The sequence below is a fragment of the Quercus lobata genome, chromosome 2, assembly GCF_001633185.2.
Source record: "Quercus lobata isolate SW786 chromosome 2, ValleyOak3.0 Primary Assembly, whole genome shotgun sequence".
Lineage (NCBI taxonomy): Eukaryota > Viridiplantae > Streptophyta > Magnoliopsida > Fagales > Fagaceae > Quercus > Quercus lobata.
Window position 1 is genome coordinate 81,465,175 of NC_044905.1, and position 23,707 is coordinate 81,488,881.

Below are 23,707 nucleotides of genomic sequence, written 5' to 3' on the forward strand. Positions count from 1 at the left end.
TGTTACAATGTGCTAAAAATTAAGGACGGTGTGGTACTTATAACGCATAAAGATTAACACAACCACACCCGGTTTTAAGCTAGTCATCTTTTAGATCCTATCATCCAATTAAAGACAATGTGGTCCAATGTCCGATGATGGTTGTGCAAATCTTCCTTGCCTATTGTTATAACTATCGAATTACTATTTAAAAATAATAATAATAATCTTCCTTGCCCATTGTTATAACAATAGAATTGTCAATTTAAAAAAAAAAAAAAAAAATTTTGAAGAAACCAATCCACAATTGTTCCTTCTAGCCATGGGGATTCTAGTCAATCAATAATCTAGTATTTCATTTCCTCTAAAACATAGGATGAAGAATTTGAAACTTTTTAAGAAGAACAATGTGTTGGTCTGGAACATTAAATCACAAGATATTGTGATTTGTATTAACTAATCCAAAAAAATTCAATCTAAAACTGAACCGTTTCCACAACAAGACAACCGATAAGAAAGGTTTTTACTTATGCCAAAAAAATAAAACTATCTATTTGTAAACGATATCAAGGGTAAAGCCAACTATAAGAGTTGCTATAGTATCAATCTATTTATTTACTACCATCAGTACCATGGCTACCAAAATCAGCTACAGCTTTAGCTGCCCGATTCAACGAGTCTGAAACCCAAAGTGCTCCTTTGGCAAAGTAAGTGCTGTTGACTACAGCATGACCAGCTGCAACAGCTGCTTTTCCTGTAACCATTGCCGCGACTACAGCTGCTGTCCCAGTGACTGTTGCAGCTGACTTGGTGATTTCTGAAACATGGAATTTTTCATCCACAGTCTTAACAGTTTCCATGCCAACATGAATTTTATCAGTGAGTCCAATTCTATCGCTAAGCTCAGCAATCTTGGCTGCTGCAGTAGCTGAGACTCCATGGTACTCATCAAAAGCTTTGGCCTTGATTAATGCGTCTTTGCCCAGAACATATCCCTTGGCTAGCATTGTTTTGACAACTTCCTGAGCTACTGTTACAGCATCTCCGGAGGTGGAGACACATTGTCCTGTGTGAATAACCTGCTAAAGTGTTAGCTCAAACAGAACAATAAAGTTGAAAATGCAAATTCAAACAATAAATTGTATGTATTTAAAGAATTTTTATTTCATAATCTGGCATTATGGATAATAGAAGAATTTGCCCCCCACCCCCACCCCCAAAAAAAAAAAAAAAAACATCTACCAGATTTTAGGAAATTAAGTCCACCAAATATGATACTAAAGAAAATAGAAATCCTCTGTTCTACTTCTAGAATTCCACTTCAGGCTTTACTAACTGCAGTATGCTACATGTCTAAATTTTTTTGCATTTTAAACTCTTGGTATGTTATAAGGAAAAAAATTAAAATAAAAAATAAGGTAGAGCAAGCTGTGATTAGTGGGATTTAAAGTATAACTAAAAGTGAAACAAAAGATTTTTATTCATACCAAGTGTAAATTAAGCAATCCATTTCTGATAGGCAAATACAACTCATGCACTCATGTAAACTAAAACCATGACCTCATCCTCCACTGTGCATTGTGGAAGAAGGAGATTCCATTTGGTCTAAAGACCATTGACCAGGATCACTTAACTGAGTTGAAGTAACAGAAGAAATGAATATTTAGAACAATTATATATAGTTATCACTTCAAGGTTGAATCTAGAATACCAAAGCCACAGTTCTAATGTGACTGGCAATGCTATTAATCAAGAAACTCAGCCAATGGTAGAAGGACATTAAAGAAATTCTTGTATACTTCCAATATGCATTTACTACATCCCATTTCACTTATTATGCGCAAGAGGGAGATGGAATTCATTCTTCAAGTTTCAAGACATGACAACTGCACATTATAAGCAAATATAGCAGATACTTGAACCAAGTCCCCAAAATCAATTGCATAGTTTCAGAATAGTTCCATAACAAAAGCATAGCTTCTTTTTTGAAGAAACATTTCCTTTCTAACTGCTCAATAGTTAGTAATTCCCAAAATATGCAAAACAACTCAAAAGATCTGTAATATGCCGCCAAAAAACACTAATTTCTATCTTATATGTGAAGAGAAGCTAGATCATAATTCCTGGAACTACTATGAATTTCTTATAGTGACAATTAAAATTTCCATCTTATAATTCCTATGATGAATTTCCCAGTTTAAATGTTCCAATGCATAAAGTTTTTTATGTAAAATATAGTTTCTATAATGAAACAGCCAACCATCTACTACTACCAGTAGAAGAAAGGATCCATACAATTGAGCTTGTATTATCTTCTGGCTTCCAAGATAGACTGTTCCAAGGATCAGATTCATATGTCCCCCAGTGTTGTATGCATATACATTGATCCACAATGGTAGCTCCCTGAAAAACATAATTGTACAAAATGAACAAACACTGCCATGTGGAAATCAGATAGATGTGACCTTGGGATGCAATATAGTTAATGTTCACTCATTGCAAGTGGGGCTTTCAGTTTAGGGCAATTCAACACCTGAGAAAAGTCCATTTTGTCTGTAAAGATGAAAAGCACTATCCAATTTATTGAAGGCAACTTGGACTGAATGGTTAATTATCAATTTGAATGAGAAGCAACAATTTGAACATTCTATTTTGAGCTGATTCTCAGGAAAACTTGAACAGTGCTGGTTCATATGTCGAAATAGAGATACCTATATCTTAATTTTCAATTTTTAGATGAGCTATAAGAAAATGCAAAAACATATTATTCCTAGAATCTTAGGATACTCTTGGAAATCATACAAAACAAAATTCTTAATTCTTCTCAAGGGTATGAACATATTGATGTTCTTAGAATGTCTATGGTTTCCAATCTTGTCAAATTACACAACTGATAGTCTGAGACTAATGGAGAAAACAATTCCATCTTCCCTTAGCACAACATTCAACAGCCAATAATATAAAACTGAAATACTCATAGTAGTATGATTAGAAAACATCAGTACTTGTCACAAATCCACCAAAAAAATAAAGATAGCAGGTTGAGGGAACAAACAAAACTGGAGTACACACATAGCCAGCTAGTTTCATTAATAGGTGAACAGTTTATTTCCAAATATATATCAAGTCCTCATTTTCTTCCCAGAGAATTTTCAGAGCAACTTACACTAAGCAGAACAGCAGTTTCCAAAGCATAAGCATCTTTAAATGTCACATATGCAGTACAAGCACCTTCACCAGCTCTGTTTTTCAACAAAGAAAGCAATCTCCAAATCAGACACGTGATAATTCCTACTAAGGTTGCAAATATGCATTCAATTAGTTGTATAAAACTTATGCCTTGAAAATATGATAGAGCCTTCATTATCAAGAGCTAGTATACAACACAATAAGTGGGATGTAATAAGAGCACCTGAATATTAACTTATGAGGATGCCAATTACCTTCTCTTGGTTTTAAAGAATAATATGTAAGTCCATGTTCTCATTTGTGTATATACAAGAAAGTCTAAGCTTGTATTACAATTAAAACACATAGCAAGGCTGCAGAATGAGAGTCTACAACATGAAGTACTATTAATTGATCAATAAACCAAGTCCAAAGTATATATAAAATTTTACCATATTAAGTTCATAGAAATTTAGGGAAGTTGCCATTAAGGGTGCTATATACAACTATCACAAAGCTTTTAAAGAGTTTATAGAAATCAGGTATCTTCCTATTCGTTATCAAGATTGATGGAGGAAAGAAGAAGATAATTTGGAAGCTTATTGTAACAATTTGAGTTCAGAATTCAGATACTTTACATTCAACATCCTCCCTTTTTATCTCGTTTTCTTAGTTGGATTGGACCTCACAAGGAAGATACTATTAAGCATATTTTTCATCAAATGCAGAATTTGTGATCATTATGTGTACATATCCATTAATGTGAGCGGATGGGCAATTCTGGAAATTAGTACAGAAAATGAGAACAAGTCTAGTAAATAATTCACTTGATATCATCAGATCTTAACATTCACAGTACTCCATAAATCAAGGTGTCAGCTTCAAAGACCCTATTCTAAATTATGGAGATGTGAAGGCTAAGTAAAACTAATTATACTTGTAAACAGTAAATGGATGTCCAAGCATAATCTGAGTCAATTTCAAGTCACACAATGGCATGGTATTGTTGACCATTTCCATATAGCATGAACAAAAATCCAAATATAACCATGATCAAACCACTATTTTGGGATTCAATTGATAAGTGGATTTATTTTCAGCAACTAGAAGCAGGGTTGCACCTGATAAGCTCAACATGCTCAATTGCACCACAGTGAGCGAAAAAATCATAAACATCTTTCTCTGTTGCTTTAGGAGATAAGCTTGTAACTTCAGCAGTGTAACCACCAGGGTACATTGTTTGGAATTTCAAAAATAAAAAATTGGATTTGAGTAAACCTGGAGGAAAAATAAAAAAGAAATGCAAAATAAAATTTCTGCAGCTTAGTTCAATAAAAGGTAAATGATCACAAAAGAATCATTTTGGTTACTTCAACACTTTAAAATGATGAAGAAATAGCATTCCATTACTTTTACTTATTGCATTATAAAGACCACATTTTTTGGAGGAACAAACATTAAGGATAAGAAAAATGTCAGAAAGGGATAGAAATCATTATCATCTTGGACATGCTTCCTTTATGTGGTGCTCCTAAAAGGTCCGTAACTTGGTGGTCCCCATTTTTTATCAATCCCTTGCAAGAGAACACACATTATGGTGGCCAATATAATTGGAAGCTTCTAACATCTACTTATATGTGTCTTCCACTGAAAACTTGAGGATTTATTCTGGTTTAACTCTAAAATTCAAGTTACTCACCCAGGAAAGAAGCTCTAAATTCAAGGTTAATACAATCTATAGTCTAATTAACCCAATAATGGCCCTACAATTAAACAGCCCTGTGTGACTGTAAGCAAGTCCTTGGTGATACAATGTGTTGAGTGACTTATGGCATTAGGTGAACTAATGTAACACTAAAATACAAATGTACTTTGCAATGGATTTTAAATTAGAATGACCCTGAAAAAATGGAAGAGAAACATTGGGGCCATCACAAAATGTTGTAGCACATGAATTATTAAAGGCAAAAGTTTAACTTTCATTGCAAGCATCAAAGTAGTCAAAAACCGCACGCTGGAATCAGATTGAACTTTGGCTAAAGTGAAACTGCTGGCGTGACTTAAGTTGTAGAATTCAACTTCTCTAAAATGACCATAATGGCTCCTAAAAGGAAAATAGGTGGTGTATTTACCCTACTAATCTTTAGGTTAGGGAAATTAGGGACAAGTTTATTCTTTGAGTAATACTTTGTTAACAAGGGGTTAAGTTAGAGAGAATTCAACTTATTTAAAATGACCATACTGCCTCCTAAGAGGAAAAAAGGTGGTGCATTTACCATACTAATCTTTAGGTTAGGGTTATTAGGGACAATTTTATTCCTTAAACAATACTTTGTTAACAAAGGGTTAAGTTAGAGAGAATTCAACTTCTTTAAAATGACCATTCTGCCTCCTAATAGGGAAAAAGGTGGTCCAATTAACCTACTAATATTTAGGTTAGGGAAATTAGGGACAATTTTATCCTTTGAATAATACTTTGTTAACAAGGGGTTCCCAAAAGGTTGGCCTATATAACAAACAAGAAATAAAAGAAAGCTATTTAGCAAAAAATAAAGAAAGAAAAAAAGCTTTTAGGCTTTCAGCAATTCCACTTTTGGCAACAAAATGATCACACATGGCTTAAATTGGTCCCAAAAAAAATTAGTTCAAATTAAATAACATCATTAAGCTACTGATATAACAAAATTTAAATTGTTAAAAGGCAAAATTTATGTCTCCCCAAGACCTATCATCAAGGCAGAATATAAAATAAAAATTAGTTCTTGATTCTGGTTAAAGAAATATCACAACATATAAATTCTGTGCTCATCAAAGGCTTCTTGATCAACTAGAAACAGCACTAACTGATTAAAAGTAATGGAATATGTGAGAGCTTAAAAGGTGGGAACTCGAAATTTAGAAGAAAGATTGGAAACCCAAGAAATCTAAAACTATTGAAAAGTTTAGGAAAATGATGCTTTGAACATACCTGTTGTTGATCAGAGATGAGTAACTGTAACTGTTAACTGTAAAGAGACACAGAGAAGAAGAAGAAGAATTATCTGGCTACCAACCAAACATCTTTTTATGTTGCCACTGCCGTTAGGTGCAATTGTTATCAAATGTGCTAATCCCACTCACAACAGAGCGCGTGTCAAGCACGATATCTTATTTTTCCTTTTGTATTAAAATAAAGTTTTTTTTTTTTTAAATTTTATTTATATGAAGTTACCCTTGAATCCTAGATGTACATGATGCTTTAATTTAATGTAACGATGTTCACGGTCACTTCTTGACATCTGTCAAATGAGACGTATAAGTTTCAATCTTCTAATGGTCGAACACTTGCCCCAGGAGGGGTGGCCCAGCGATGTGGGATCCCGCGTGCATGCTCATGGTCCCATGTTCGAGTCGTGGCGGGTACCATATGACATCTGTCAAATGAGACGTGTAAGTTTCAATCTTCTAATGGTCGAACACTTGCCCCAGGAGGGGTGGCCCAGCGGTGTGGGATCCCGCGTGCATGCTCATGGTCCCATGTTCGAGTCGTGGCGGGTACCATGTGGGGGGGATTTATGGCATGCAATGCGCCCCACACTCTGACTCTCTTGGGGTACTAGGGTGAGGTCCGTGGCGTCCCAGTCACAGTAACTATGGCTCAATCCAACATTCCCTAACGGGGGGTGCCCCTATTAGGTCACGCCCTGGGGGGTAAGTCACATATAGTCGCCCCCGCCCCCCCTTTCATTCAGCAAAAAAAAAAAAAAAATGGTCGAACACTTAAATTAAATTTATCTTTTAAGATACACGTTTTTGTTATAAACAGAGTTTGTATACAATTTAGTTTGGAGGAATTCTTCCAAATTGAGTTAGGTGGCATATTATACAACTGACATGTGTCATAATTTGAAATCACCTAACTCACTTAAACATAATTAATAAATTGGCATACTTAAGTGGGTTAGGTGATTTTGGATTAAGACGCATGAAAATTTTTATAAGGGGTCACCTAATTCAGTTTGGAGGAATTTGTTGGTGTGGGTGTGTGTTCCAAACACTTTTATTCTTATTTATTTTTTAGTCGTTGGAAATTTATGAGTAAAATAGCCGTTGGGAAATTATGAGAAAAATAGCCATTAGGCAATAATTGATAATATAGTCGTTGGGCTTTTAAGGGTTATTAGTAACCAATAACTATAGACTATTATCTTCATAAGTAGCCTATATAATACTCATCATAACACACTTTCTAAATGGTCTTTTTTACTACTTTATATTTTAGAAATATACAAGTCTACTATCTTTCTCTCCCACATATTTTTTTCTACAAGAATATTTGTTCTAAGGAAAGGCAATAGAGGATTGTTCTTAAACCTTTTGTGAGTGGAAGTACGTACATCACAAAGGTCGACGCTATAGTCTAATCCTGGGGAGTTGTTTGGCTAAGAGAACCAATCGGACCAAGTTTTACTTTGGGTGGCACGAATCAACCTTTAAGGACAACGCTTTTGCAGCGTGATTCTATAGCATTGTGAGATTGTTCTAAACTCCTTTTTATTTTATGTTCTTGCTAATTATTTGGGATATTATTTTTTGTATCAAAACTTGTTTATTCACTAAAATATTTCCAACAGAATTCCTCCCAACTGAATTGCATGCAAACTTTATTATTTTATTATTATGTTGAATGTGGTAGGATATTCTTAGATAAGCCTTTTATCTATTTCTCCCTACAATCTCTAATGATCCCACCTACACTTCCCAATCCTGAAAGGACCAAAACCAATTATGAGCTAATTTTGGAGTTATAGTACTTTATATTCATCTATCCCATACTAAATAGTAAAATTTTGTAGATGATACACATTTTAAAGAAGCAAAATAAGCATATTAGTTCTGTAAAATGACTAAGTTGAAGTGACGAATGTGATCATATATATTTTCAAACGCATATTACCTGCTTAAGGGTAAATTTTCGGAAGATTGTTACATTCATTTTGTTTTATTAAATTATGTTTCATTTCTCCTCTGAAAAAAGAAAGAGTAATTTTGCAAATTTCAATTATTGGGAGACAGAGAATAATCAATAATCATAACAAACCTTGACCAAAACAATATATGATATCAATAAAACCAAATCAAGATATAATACTGATATAACCAGTTCAACCACTAATGTTTCAGCAATTATAGATATACTATTTCTTTTTTATGAAAATTCTCAAAAGCTTTCATTACACAGCAAAACCAGATAATATCGTTCTAGAGTACATGCTTTATTGCATCAGGTACTTCTTTTATCCAAACAGTTTTATGATTTAGATTACATGCTATTTTTGCTAACATGTGAGCTGCCCTATTACTTAATTAATGGCTAAAACTCACAATCAATATCATTCTATTATATGAGAATTTTAACAAGTTCATCAATAGATTACATTTTCTTATTATATTATCTATACTTGCAAAATTTTAAGAAGATCAAAGATTAATAGTTATGTTATTAATAAAATTATTTAAATTTTAAGTTTTTATAGTTTTAAATTACACATAAAAAATAAGTTGATACATCAAATAGTAAGTAGCATGCAATCGAATGGTTAAATTTTCAACTGTTAATATCGATATTATGTGTTAATGGATTAATATTAAATTTAGATTGCCACGAAATTTTAAATGTTGAATCATTGAATGGTTAGATTTTCAAATTGACACAAAATTTGTCATGTGCTAAGAGTATAAAATACATGCAATCAAATTATTAGATTTCCAAAAACGTAGTCATATTAATTTTTTTTCCCCTAAAAAAAAAAAATTAACAACTTCAATGTAGATGCTAAATAGAGAAATTGATTAGTTTATACTTTATATGGTACTAATGGGTCAGTCAATCCAATTTAGTGTTTTTATCCTTCTAAATTCGATGAATTAAGGAGGTTTAATGAATGTGAGTTAAAGAGTTTAAATCCTGTGTATCTAAGAATTAGGTCGTTTTTTATGTACACTACTGTCAATTTCTTTAAGACCTTCTCACATCTTCCTGTGTGTATTAAAAATACTTAATATTTTCAAAAGAAAAAATAGTGAGTTAATCCCAAATTGAAAAATGAGTGTAAGTTAAAGAGATTTAAAACTTGTATTGTGTATCCAAGAGTTAGGCCTTTTGGATATATATCTCTGTCAGTCTCTTTGAAACCTTCTTCCCCTTCCCTGTGTGTGTTCAAAATACTTAGTATTCTTTAAAAAAAAAAATTTAAAAAAGGTCCATGTATTTTAGACGGATTAACAAATTATAAAATTACTTGCAAGGTAATAATAGGTAACTACTAAATATTATGGTTTTTTTATTTTTCGTTTTAACTGGTATTTAATTAATATCTTCTAAAAAAACTGGTATTTAATAACAATAGTTTATTTCAATTGGATGTGATATGATTTGAAATTTCTAAATAAAGTCTTTGCTAATACATCATTTAATAGATGATGTGAATAATTTATTATTTTAAAGGTGAAAGTGAAAGAAAGATCTTCTAACAAGATTAATACACAAACAAAGGGTGCCATCAAAGTTAATCATTTTTTTTTAGAATGAAATAATCGTAGTAACATCTTTTCCTTCTTCTTTTTTCGTTTTTTTTTTTTTTTTTTTTGGCTGAGTAATACTTAGAATTTTATTTTCCTAGTAACATTAATCCATTAACTTAACGCGTGAATTCTTCCTCCTCGAAAGAGCGTGGACTTGTCTTAATGGCCCCATCGCTTGTTTTGTGTAATTCCATTGGCGGGGAATCTGATTGGATTATTGGAGATTGGGTATGCACTAAGAACAGCAGACGATTCTTCATTATCCATTACAGCTTCTTTTCTTTTTCTTTTTCTTTTTTCTTTTTTTTCTTTTTATTTTAGGAAAAAATTTAGCTAAGAGCATTCGTATCAAGCCTTTAAAATTTATTAGCATTTACAATTTCAAAACACTACTTTAACAATTTTAACACCTCATTTTACAATATACCAAATATCAAATATTCTATTTTTTTTTACAACTTCATTTAAATAATATTGTTTTTATTTTACCACTGTGTGTGTCTCTCTCTCTAATGAAACCCACCACTTTCTTCTCAGTCCAAGTAAACCCCAGTCACAACCACACCCAAGGCTAGCCATTGCCAGCCACCAAAAAATAAAAATAAAAAACCATTCTCCACCCCCACCACCACCCACCCACCCCGTTCTTAACCCCAACCAAAACTCACCACCCTGAACTCAACCCCATAAAAACCATTGCCAAGGCACCACTGATACCCACCAAATCAAACCCACAAAACCCACCAAATCATGACCACAATCGCCAAACCACCACCATACCTCATAACCACAATTGCTGACCACAAACCCTTGAAGCTTAACGAAGAGCAGATGGGTTTCAAAATGGAGGCAGCGTGATGAAAAGGGAAGGGAGATGATGCCTGGGTTGTAAGGGAGAACCAGAGAACGAGAGGGAGAGTCTGAGAAAGTGAACGAGAGTGATGAAAGTGAGCAGTGTCTGAGGAGAGAGAGAATTAGAAATCAATAAAATATTATAACATCTTGCTACAATGCACTCTCAAAAATGAGAGTGCACTGTAGCAAGATGGCAAATCTTTTAGCATATGCAAGTTTTGATGGAGTGGGTTTTTTGGGTTCCAGATGCTAAAATTTAAGTTTTAGCATTTTTGCAATCCTTGATAAGGATGCCCTAATGCCTTTAGAAAATTAGTTTAGAAAATATTTATAAAAAAATTTTATGAATAAAAAATAATAATTAATTTTTTTGATAGTTTTTTATATTTTCTGAAAAAATGATATCAAAACTTTCTTAAAATAATGGTCTATTAACAGATGTCCTAAGGGCATCCATTAACAACCCCTTTTTTAAAATAGAGTATCAAAGTTTTACAGAGTTCTCCTTAAAAGTTTGTTTCCATATTAGAAGTATGGATAAGAATATTCGAATAATGTGACCTTTGTTTCATTAAATTTAAATTAGACTCTGGGTTGAAGTAATAGTCTAATGATAATGATATTCTTTATGATACCATGTGTTTATTGTTTGAATTCCACTTGTCCCTCTTCTACTATTTACCTTTCAAAAAAGTGTAGTCTCTAATATTGCTCAAAAAAAATTAGGTATAGTCTCTAATCGATTATGTTACCATAGGGTTTCCTAAAATCTAGAAGTTTGTTACTTTAAAGTATAAACGGAAAATTACATTTTAAATTTTGTAGTTTAATAAAAATAAATAAAATCATTTAATTTTGAAAGTAATAAATTAAATATGAATTTTCAAAAGTAACAAATTAAACGTTGTAGTTTCAAAAGTAATAATTTATTTTTTGAGGGAAAAAAGTAATAAATTAAACTTGAGATTTCAAAAAATGAACAAATTAAATTAACCACCCTCAGTGTATATTAAACCACAAACACAATGTCATTCCACTAGTTCCTCAAAAAAAAAAAAGTCATTCCACTTAAATCGATTGTGTAAACGAGTAATTCTTAGGTACTCCCGAAATACGGGGAATGATGCTCCCTCCTCTCGCATTCATGATGGGATCTACTCATTAAATTCATGAAGGGGTCTACCATGAATGTGAGAAGAGGAAACACCATTTCTCCATACTCTAAGAGTACCTAAAAATTTTCTTGTGTAAACACCCCATTTTTGCAACCTTTGTTTAACCTTGTTCTAAGGACAAAATTGTCATTTCGCGACATATCGGTAAAATCATAATTTTGATAATTCAATCTTCCAATGCTTTATTGAAAATAAATCTATAAGTCCTAATAATCAAAATAATATATCATGTGTTCAAATCAGACTATTAAATTAAAGTTATAGTCAAACCAAGATTTAAAAATTAATATGCATCCTCGTGATTAGAGTTGATCACGTGCAATTATGATTAATTAATTATAATTAGTTCTTTAAATTTTTTTTTTTTTTTTTTATATAAGATAGAATTCTACTCTAGTCTAATCTAAATGTATATGTGTGTGAAACTCCCTTCTGGAGACTTGAACCCTGACCCTTGCCCTCCACACCCCACAAGCACTTATACTTATGGAGTAACCATCGCACCAAAGGTGTACGGTAGTTATTAATTATGTGTCCAATGGTATTGAATCTTGTTAGAAATAATGGTAGAGATGTGTGCATAGAATTTATTTTAAAAGCCCAATTTGTTAGGGAATTTAATGATTTTAAACAATTAATCTAATTATATTTAATTAAATATTGTTAATTAGTTTTTGAGGTTATTAAATTAAATATTCTCTAACATATTTTTATTTTTGAGTCTAAAATGACTAAAAAAATAGGTCCAAAGTCAGATTAGAACTCAAAATAATTTGAAAAATGTCAGAAATTGACAAGGAAACAAAATAGATGCAAAGTAGGACTTTGGGGTGAATTGTCAATCAGCAATTGGATTTGGTCACTAAGTGCCAATCAACACTTGCCTCCTTCACAGCAAATATTTAGCCTGTTTTTAATTTTTTAGATTTCAAATCTTATCCAATTAGTTTTTGAGATAATCTTATGAAATTCTCAATCTTGGGGAGTCCCAAACTTGTTAACCAAGGCATTCCCCCTCTCTAATTAGAGAAGGCCTTCTAATTTACAAAGCACACTTGAGATGCACTCTTTGAGTAAGTTTTTAGGAAACAACCATCGAGTAATTGTTACTATTTCTTGTCAATTTTAGCATTTTACCCCTCAAAAGATTTAAGTTTATATATACTGTAAGGACTCAATTTGTAACGATCCCAAATTCGTATTGGGTTCAAACGTTAAAGGCCCAAAGAATAAATTTGTAGAGCGTGGATGTCAAAGAACTAGGTTAACTCCAAAAGAAAAACGATTAAACTTCACGTTTATAGATGGATTAGTACTGATATAACGATCAATTTCTCCTTGAAACAAGTTCAGTTCTTTATTCAATAAGGTTTTCTTCTAAGTATTCTTTGATTAGAAGTTCCAATCCCTTTTCTTAATGCGTTCTTCCATGTTATATACTGCCCTCTTGGTGTCATCTTCACCATACACGTGTAGGTTGGATTCGAGGGATCCCTTCCTGTCCCATCCAACACCTCCTGGAACCTCCAACCAGCAGCTGTAAGGCTGCTCCATCACTGTTCAGGCATCACCTCCACATTAATGCAGTCAGAGAGTTGGTTGAGAGGCAATTGATGCAGAGGCAGCTGTTGTTAAAGATATTTGTTTACCTTTTATTTCTTATCCTTGGTCCCATGTCCCACCTTCAGTGGTAATGTAGCTCTGAGGTGTGTTTGCAACAATGTGGCGTTCAGGTCGTCCTTGGACTCATACCGCCGAGAAGGATTTTGTTCTCGGACGAATACTGAACTCACCTCACGTGATATCTACTCTCTGTTTCATTTGGTTACCCTTATGACCTGATATGGGCCTCCTCAGACGGTTTTATGTCATCGGCTGGGCCACAGGCCCAGTTAACACGATTTTAATAATTTATTGATTAACCGGCTCCCACATATACTATGGATTGATTATGAATTATGTAGGTCAACTTGGGGTTGACCCATTAATTAATTGTGTCAAAATGGGTTGATGTACATAAAAATGTAACCTACAAAAAAATCTTATTATGTTTAGATCAAACATTGCTTCCCTTAGTGGAGTCACATTATGTTACCAATAGTTTATGCCTGAGTCACACGGTGGGAAAGCCTTGGTTTTTATGGTGGGGTAGGGATTTAGGGCAAGGTTCATGGCTATTTGAGAGTTAGGTTTGTTGCTAGTGGCATGGAGTGGTTAGACGTGATGCATTTTACTAGCTAGTACTAGCAGCATGATGGTTTAAAGGTTGCGTTTGTTGCCGATGGGGTCTCACCAATGATTTTGGGCATCAAATGGTGATATGGTCATTCATGATAGGTCTATTGCAACAACTAAGAAAAATTTAGTTAATAGACCAATTTTCAATTGTTACCAAACAAGTCTTCAAAATATTTTTTATAAATACTGTTAGAGATATATTAGACATATTAGCCCAATGTAATAGGCTCAAGCCCACTTCTACTTACACTTGTAGTCTAGGGTTTAGACGCCTATATATACTCATATTAGGATTCATTGTAACATAGGTTATTGTACTACACTCTTACATAATAAAGATGTATCCCTTAAAGGTGTCCTCCATGTATGTAAGCCGACAAGGCTGAACTATGTAACCATCGTATTCTTAGTGTTCCTATTCTTTACTTCCCCTTCCGCATCTACTACAGCATATACAACATGGTATAACATATCGCATTGCTAATATATTGAATGTAGTATCAAAGCCAATATTCATTCTTCGCATTCAACAAAATATCTACACAACAAAGAACGAAATCATGAAACCACCATCGCTCACACCTGTGTTTAAAATTCATAAGCCAAGCAAGCTGTGCCCCTCCAATCACATATTTGTGCAAAGTGAGCCTTCGACTAATGAAACTAACTACACAAACATGCTCCTTGGTCCCCCATACGAAAAACCTAGAAATTTGGTCACTCGAAGCCTACCTACGTGCCGCAATTAGCTCCGAAAAATCTCCCACACGCCACATCAGAATTCTCACTCACAAATCTTCATTGGACACATCTGCTGCCCTGTCCCCTCGTCCGCCAATCTGTAGATCCGAGGAATCTGGTCCTTATTCAACCAAACACGTACTCTCACATGCCTCTTGGATTTTTGGCCTCGCCTTTATGCGCCGAAAAATGCCTCGTCATCATCTGATGACATCATAAACACCTCATCATCAATCATGTAAGCCCTGGCCTACGTCACCGACACGTCAGCATCTAGTCATCAAACACGTTAGCAAGATGCCATGTCAACACCAATGTAGTTCACCTAAACCAGTTTCCCGAATCCGAATTGACCCGTGATGTCAACGTACATCTGACTATTGATTGCCCGTTGACTATATATCCTGACTGTTAACTTTGACCTAATTTGACTTTGGCTTTTGCGTTAACTTTTAACCAAAAGTTAAAATTTCCAAAAATGTCTATCTTACTCTGTTTTTCGCGTAGATTCCAATTTTGGACTCCGTTTCTCCATTTGTAGCTCCAAAATTGGTTAATTGGCACATTCTTTATTGTGGTTTCTTCGAAGGCATTCTTTAAGGCATCTTCAAAGGATCTTATTATGCTTATCCAACCTCAAGCCTTCATTGAGCTTCTGCCTTGAGTTTGAGGGAGGGTGTTAGAGATATATTAGACATATTAGCCCAATGTAATAGGCCTAAGCCCACTCCTACTTGTACTAGTAGTCTAGGGTTTAGTCGCCTATATATACTCATGTTAGGGTTCATTGTAACGCAAGTTATTATACTACATTCTTATATAATAAAGTGTAGCCCTTAAGGGTTTCCCCTATGGACGTAGGCTGATAAGGCTAAACCACGTAATCCTCATGTTCTCAATGTTCCATGCTATGATTCCCCTTCCGCATCTACTCTAGCATATACAACATGGTATAACACATCACGTTGCTAATATATTTAACAACTACATAGACGTGCTCCTTGGTTCCCCGTAAGGAAAACCAAAAAATTCGGTCACCCGAAGCCTACCCACGTGTTAGAGATATATTAAACATATTAGCCCAATGTAATAGGACCAAACCAACTCCTACTTGTACTAGTATTCTAGGGTTTAGTCGTCTATATATACTTATAGAATAGGAACACTGAGAACACAAGGGCTGCGTAGTTCAGTCTTGTCAGCCTACGCCATAGAGGAAACTCTTAAGGGCTACATCTTTATTATGTAAGAGTGTAGTACAATAACTTGTGTTACAATGAACCCTAACCAAAATATATATAGGCATACTATATAATTTTAGCTTGTGGTATTCGCTCCATGATGATTGTTTTTTATCATCGGGCCAAGGCACAATTAATTTTTGGCATAGGTGGGATTCAAACCCCACCACTCTATGATGATTGATCTTTATCATCAAGCCAACACATCAATTGGTTTTTGATGTAGATAGGATTCAAACCTTAGATTTCTTGTTCAATAACAAGAGAACTTACTAGTTGAGTTAACTAAAATCACAACTAGTCTTTTTTTTTATGAAAAATAATTTTGAGTAACATCTTTTCAAATGTACTTTTTTTTCAAATGTTTTATTTTCTATCTCAATCAATTTTTTAAAACACTTTCAACAGATCATGACCTAAAAGTAAGGAAAATTTATCCAACCTTTGATCCAATGATGAATAGACTTTATAAGCTAAAGATTTAGGTCACATCCTTCCTTTTGTCTTCAAGATATAAAGTCACAATAGAAAAGACTTAAGAAAAAAAGCAAAACGTGTCTTAGATTCCTACCTAATTGCTCCTTCTTTTCATCGCTGTTGAAATTTAGAACAAAAAATACCATCAAAAACCAAGAGAGTTTTCATAGCTTAATTCTGCTGTGAAAATTAGTATGTAATGGTTAAAATGCATAACAGAAAGATGCCAAAAGCCTATTTTGTTAGGTACAAAGGTTAAAAACACGTGGGGACAAAATGGCTACCTTTTAGGTAATTCTCATAAGTCAAAATCCTTGAAGGTAATTAAATATAATTTTAATTTTTTTATTTATGAAAAATTATAATTAATAAATTTTATTAGGTCATTCCATTCACCAGACTAAAGGCAAGGAGACCCTAATTATCGCATATAGTATTTTTTTATTGCTTTCTCTCACATAACAATAGATTTAATGTATAATTCTGGTAGGATTATACATTAAATCTATTATTTTGTTCTTCAACAAATTCAATACCTCAATATTGAGAACTTAATTGAGTCAACAAAAATATTGAGAATTTAATTAAATGTCTTTCCACTTATCTTGTAATCTAATGAGTAAGGAAACAGTCTCTAGTTTAAGTCCATTACCATATAATTCAAACAAAAAGTACATGAGTTAACTATTCATTCAAATGATATTAAGCATGTTTTTGATGTTTATCTCTTCTCAAGAAACAAGTGGAAAATATAATTGGAGGGCATGTATGGGTTGGGTTCCATTTGTACACTTGCTATTCACTGAAAAGAAATAAATTTGCTCTCATTAAACTTTTTAAGCTTATACTTAGTAAATAAATTTGAAGCTTTAGGTATTCAACTCGTGGTTTTTTCCAGGTTAGAACATGTACTAATCAATAATCATGCCAAATTTCAGCAAAACCGAAAAAAAAAATCAAAACAAAACAAAATAATCATGTCAAGATGTAACACTTCTTTTCTGAGTTGTTATTCATCTATTGAATTGTTGAAAGATCATATATACAAGACAATAAAAGAAAGTTTGGGAACTCCAGACCAATTACAAAGCTCCAAGTTTCTATATCTCTAGCTTCCTATGTTCCAAAAGAACGCGTGTAAAATATTTTTATAGATTTATTATTCTAATTTATTTGCATTTGGGTTAGTATTTTTATTAAAAGCTTATTTACTTTGTTATTGAAAGTTGTCAAAAATCTTGTAATTCAACAGTACAGTGCACTCTTTTTTATTAGAAAGGCTACAGTTCAAATATCCCATTCTCATTGTTGTAATTATTAAATTTTAAAAAGTAAACTATAAAAAATACATGTAATTAAGATTATAAAAATATAAGATTCTAAAAAGCTTTATATAAACAATTAATTAAAGGTTAATCAAAACTCTAACATGAGTAACATTTATGGTCTTGGGAAACCTACTTGGCTGATTATCAAACCCCATTTTTCTCTTGCATGCAGATCAGGTGAATTAGAAAAGTAATCAGCTTTCCTATCAGTCTTTTATTAGGGAAATAGCTTTACTGCTTCTAGTCAAATTCTCTATGACTTTAATGACAATTTTGAGCGGAAAAAATGGTCATTTAGTTAAATGCGTCTAAACCCTTTTTACCCTCAAGAAATAGTGCAGTGTACGTAGATTCTTAGTAACTGAATTTTTTAAATTAGATACAATAATTACTGCAATTCTAGTACTCTCATATGAGGGGGAAAAAACATATCCAAGCTAAAAATCTTCTATCAAGTGAGATGAACCACCAAATTTCTTTGACCATCATATATATATTGATCGATCTTAGCTCTGTCGTCTTCAATGGCCGACACACTTACATATCTAGATGTTTTGTTTGAGTAAGGCACAGGATTTTTATTCAAAGTTTAGTCCCTTTCTTGCTGTCGGTCTAAAAAACCTCTGGTTGATGTGTGTAAATCCATTCATACTACATAGAATAAGTGTTTGTGCAGTCAGCTCTTTTATTAAACAAACTTAATCAACATTTTATTTATGCAAAAGTGCATGAGTATTTGATAAAAATCTTGCAGAAATTCTACACCCTTCATTTGTTGTACAGAATTCTTTGGTCACATATAAGTGTAACTTTTTTTTTTTTTGAAGTCACATTTAACCTATAGTATTAAGCATTCATCTAGCTAGTATAACAATTTCTAAGGCACGTCATAGCTTTGAAGAAAATTGATTGGATGGGGCAAAGGAAGTACTAATGTCATATTGGAAGTATCACGTACACCATGAAAGCAAAGTTGTCAAGGAATTATCCATTTAACTCACTAATTTCAATTAGTGCATGAACTTCATTTTTTAAGAATGAAATCAAAATTAAATTAGATATAAAAATGAAGGCATTTTGAGTGTCACTCTTTTTGTAGTTGTATTACTATTTTCATGAAATCATTCACATGAAATGATTGGATTCTGAGTTACCAACAAAAGCTAAAGTTCAACACTACACCATGTATTCGCCATTTGCTAATAACAATAACCGATCATTTTCCATGCAAAAGTAGGCCGCGTAATCCTAATAACATTAACTGTTTTTAGTGTCAATGAAGTGATAGCTTAACCAACTAGAATCCCAGAAAAAGTACATTAAGTATCTATAGAAAAAGGCATTGCTAGTGCAAGTCCATTTATTATACAACTTAATTACAGCCACTATCCACACAAAATATGAAACACACTAACCCTTGTTTGATCTAGTGACCAAAATCTTAAAAGGTCGTGCCCATTGCACAAGACTTACACTTCTACAGAGTCTGTAAGAAATGCACGTGCAGCTATAGAATACATATAGATATATATATTTATATTTATATAAAATTTTAAGGATTTAATTTATTGCGAGATTAAGCTCCTAATTATCGCAGCCTCAGCGCTATCAGCATCAATTGTGGCCAAAAGTTGGGACAGTCGCTCGCTAAGGTCATCCACTTCTCTGTGCAAGCTTCTGATATAGTTGCAGGTCTCTTGTAGGACCTTAGAAGCAGATACCTTCAAACACAAATAAACAAATAAATAAATGAGTGAAAATTCAAATTTATCAACAACCCCACTTTCTTCTAAATGCTTTAGTTAAAGACATTTTACAATCTTTTTAAGTTTTAACCATGTAAAATATGGTCAAAAGTCAAACTAATGCAAAGGTCATATATGTACACCTAGTGTTACATGGTCCAGCCACAAGACTGTTAAGTAATAGTCAATGGGAACCTTTTAATGTCCATGAATGCATTATTGTATGGAAATAATGCACAAATGGTCCTCAATACCCGGGTCAAATTTGAAACAAACCCCAAGAGTCTTATTATACTATACTATGGGACACACATGTGCCATGCTAGCTAGGCTGTTAGATGTAACATTTTCCTACAACCTTCGCTGAAGTTGGGTGGCAGAGTTCAAAGCCAACAATGCTCAGAAAGAAAGAGAGATGAGTCAAAACTTTAAACTTTAGACTTTAAAACTTTTAAGTACCTTGTCAGAACGCCTATTTTGAATCTCAGGAACAAGTTGGCGTAACTTGGAAACGAGGTCGATGATTTGGTCATCAGTAATCCTTGAAGCCCCAGATTGCCTTGACCTTCTGCTAGACATGCCTAGAGTGTTTCTTCTTTGTGTTTACTTCAAAAGAAAGATAAAGAAAAGGACACAAAAGAAAGAAAGAAAGCTCTTCTGGGTGTAGAAAAGAAAGGCTTAGCTAAATTAGTAAGAAGAAGGAGAAGTAGCTCAAGTAGTTTAAGATACTATAAGTTATGAAGAAACAGAGAAAGTGATTAGAGAGATATAAAGAGGAGGACCATAAGGGAAAAGTGGAGAGCAAGAGAGAGAGAGAGAGAGATAGTACAATTACTTAGACAGTGATGTTGGATGTGAAGAAGACAAGTGCATTGGAGAAAGCAGTGGAGTAGGCTTGGTGTGTTAGAGAGAGAGCATAGACTTGTTATGTGTATGTTCCCAAGTTGGGGTTTGATCTCAAGTGGGCTTGAAGAAAAATGTTTGTTTTTTAACTAACAAAGTGGGCCTTCATGTAAAGCTCTCATTGCGCAACACCATGTGATCATAGGACACTGATCCTCTCTAATCAGGGTCTATCACTGAATTTCACCAACGAATCACTGGATGCCACATTATATCGTATATTGCAAGTACTGTTAGCCGTATGAACTAGCAGAGACTTTCTGTCCACAGCAATGTTAAGGACACAATCTTAATCGTAAAAATAATTATAAAGAGACGTTCCAATTTCACAATTTCACAACTTTCTACACGTATTTGCATTAACTCACCACTTCTGATCAATCACAATCAATCGTACAAGTCAGTAAGCTGTTAAAAAAAGTTATGTGTGTTCATAATATTGTTACTCTCATAAATTATTAAAGTAACCCGATTTAATGATCCTACAACATTAATGTTACTAAAAATTTTCACTACTTATTAGTAAATGACAAGTTTTGATTATAGCAACATTACTTTCACACAATAATAATTATATATTAATCAAAGACAAAATATATGTATCACTAAATTTGTTGCTTTTGTCTCAGGGTACCACTGCTATCCTTTGTGCAATACTCTTGATTTTTAAGTCTCGAGTCTCTTGGCATGGCATGTTGTCATTGGTTAGAGCACAAGTTGCAGGAAAGGGATGAGTTAAGCAGGATCTCAACAGAAACATTATTTATAATCTTTATACAATACAATAGTTCAGCTTTATCACAAACCGTACCAAACATTATTAAAATGTACATGTTCTAAAATTTTCAACAATAGTTCTTTCTTTATCTACTCGGAAATTATTCAATTTATTGTCACCAAGCAAAATCTCATATGCTATCTCTACCTCTCATATATACAATTGTTTTTCTCCCTTGTTTGGGACACAAGGACGTGATCGTAGGTAGCATCCTTTGATTGTCTAAGCCTTAGATCACATGCAATTTCCCTAGCTCACACGACATGACACGTGGCTACCCTTAGGCCTCAGTATATATGTTATGTGAAGGAGGTTCCTATATGAGGCACTAGATATGAAATTTCCGTGCTTTTGCCCAAAACACTGTCACGTGTTACTATTAAATTGCTCAAAGGACCCCCCCCCCCTTCTGTACACAGACACCTCCCCCTAAAAAACCCCGGCGGCCCCTTTTCTCAAAACCAACCAGCAATACTAACAATGCATCTTAAGAGGTGCTACGTCCACAATATTTTTATAATATTTTCACAACAAATCATAGGTGGTTAGTTGTTATTGGTTCAAATATAAACCTAACACTAAGATTACTTTTATACACCAACAATAACAACTAATAACAACCTGCCGCTTAAAATTTGTTGTAAAAATATTGTGAACATATTATTTCTCTTGCATCTTTTTCATATTCAATTTCATAACTTGTTGATTAACTTGATTTAGTGATTGACAAAATTAGTAGATCCATCATGTAATCAGTAGTAAGCAAAAAGTGACAACTACACACAATCGTCCAAATCAACATAGTATGAAATTTGATGTAAGATTTGGTGTGCCTCGAGATTTATTCAAAACCGCGTTCAATTTTTGCTAACAACCAGCAAGTTGTTAAACCAAGACATTGTTAGCTAGCTAGGGTATAGCCACAAAAAGTTTTTGCTTTTCTCAGATGGTTCAGTGTTTGTCATGTTTGTTTCCTTGATGGCTCAATTGCTTTGCAACATACACCATAAATGGTTTCTTGACAATATCTAGATTGTCCAATCTGTAGATGGTAGTAAAAAGAGTGATAAAGACTGTATACCGTACTTTTTCATGGCTTGGTAAGAAAAAAAAAGTTTAATTAACAGTTCGCAACAAGAATGGAAATTGTCATGTTGCATTATATGGAAATAGTCATAATATTCATGAACGCAATTCTACTCATATTGTGTACGCAAAAAGCTTTTGGATTGAGACGCCTGTTACCTCAGTTCTTATTTAGAAAATAAAATTGACAAGAGCTTAGCAAAAAAATAGAATGAAATTTGACATTATGTAAATTTCATTTATTGCACCATTGTCCTTATACATGTCAGTTCATGTGAATCTTCTGTACAGATGAACTTGGATGAAAAAACTAAATTAGTTAATAGTACATGACCTTGATGAATGTGACAATAGCATATAACTAGATAAAACACAACTAACTATACCATCGGATTAGACCCGTGAACTCATTATTTACAGAGGAGAAGAAGTAATTTATTCATACAGAAATATAGAAACATTAAAGACATAAATTGTTTTTTCTTTTTGCAAAATAAGATAATAAGTGATAATTAGAATAACATCACTTTTACATATACTTATTATTTTGTAAAGTATCTAGCACGATATATTAACTCAAAAGGCATGTAAGAAGTTAGTGAAAATGTTTATATCATTAGAATATTGTTATTCAAAAGATCATTATATGATTGATGATAAAATTGGAAACAATCTCATTCAAAGGACCCAATTCTCTTCTTCTTCTTTTTTTCTTTTTTCTTGTGTGTGCAACTGTGCATGCGAGCATGCGCTTATCATGTATATATCATATATGATGATATATCATACATTCATCTTTTTAAAAAAAGAAAATTAAAAAAAAAAAAAAAAAAAAAAAAAAAAAAAAAAAAAAAAAAAAAAAAAAAAAAGAGGGGGGATGTGTTGGGTTGTTAGGTGATTTCCACTTCTTTATTTAAATGTTTTTGCAATTATTTTGGGGTCCACATGCAACATAAGGTGCCTCTCTATATTATTCAGTATACTAGGTCTTTCTTCTTCCTTGTAAATAAATAAATAAATATATATATATATATATTATATTATATTGTTAGTCATTGTTCTTTAATTTGAATATGAGATTAGTTAGGTGTAGACTGAACCAGCCGACTTATGTGAAATTGTGAATCTCTTGTAGAAACATCATCTGGAAGTTGGGAGTTATGGGTCGGTTGGAACCAATGATGAAAAAGAATGAAAATGATTAGTTTTATAGTGTTCATCTTGACTCGAGCTCATGCAGCCATGCTAGTGCATGCGGATTTCCCTGTTTAGAACACTTTCTTAATCTTAGGTTTAAGTGTGCAACACAACCTTTATTTGATTTGCTAGTTTCTGCTTTTCAAACTTCAATGTTGAAAATGATCATGGGTCTTCCACATTTTCTTGCTTCTAAATGATTAATTTGCTAGAATTTTACTAAAGAAAGCAA

At 33.2% G+C, this 23,707-nt stretch overlaps 2 protein-coding genes across 2 annotated transcripts; both read right to left on the minus strand.

Annotated features, from left to right (window-relative positions):
• Positions 1–351: 351 nt before the first annotated feature.
• On the minus strand, positions 352–6,210 carry LOC115976848 (binding partner of ACD11 1). The gene is made up of 5 exons (XM_031098358.1): positions 6,116–6,210; positions 4,269–4,425; positions 3,146–3,221; positions 2,275–2,382; positions 352–1,058 (listed from the first exon to the last, which is right to left on the minus strand). Exons 2-5 carry the CDS (start codon positions 4,382–4,384, stop codon positions 591–593), a joined length of 768 nt encoding a protein of 255 aa, XP_030954218.1. The 5' UTR covers positions 4,385–4,425; positions 6,116–6,210; the 3' UTR covers positions 352–590.
• A 12,884-nt stretch (positions 6,211–19,094) lies between these two features.
• On the minus strand, positions 19,095–20,427 carry LOC115978346 (transcription factor PRE6-like). The gene is made up of 2 exons (XM_031100368.1): positions 19,971–20,427; positions 19,095–19,487 (listed from the first exon to the last, which is right to left on the minus strand). The coding sequence occupies exons 1-2, from the start codon at positions 20,088–20,090 to the stop codon at positions 19,332–19,334; spliced, it is 276 nt and encodes a 91-aa protein (XP_030956228.1). The 5' UTR covers positions 20,091–20,427; the 3' UTR covers positions 19,095–19,331.
• Between the last annotated feature and the right edge of the window lie 3,280 nt (positions 20,428–23,707).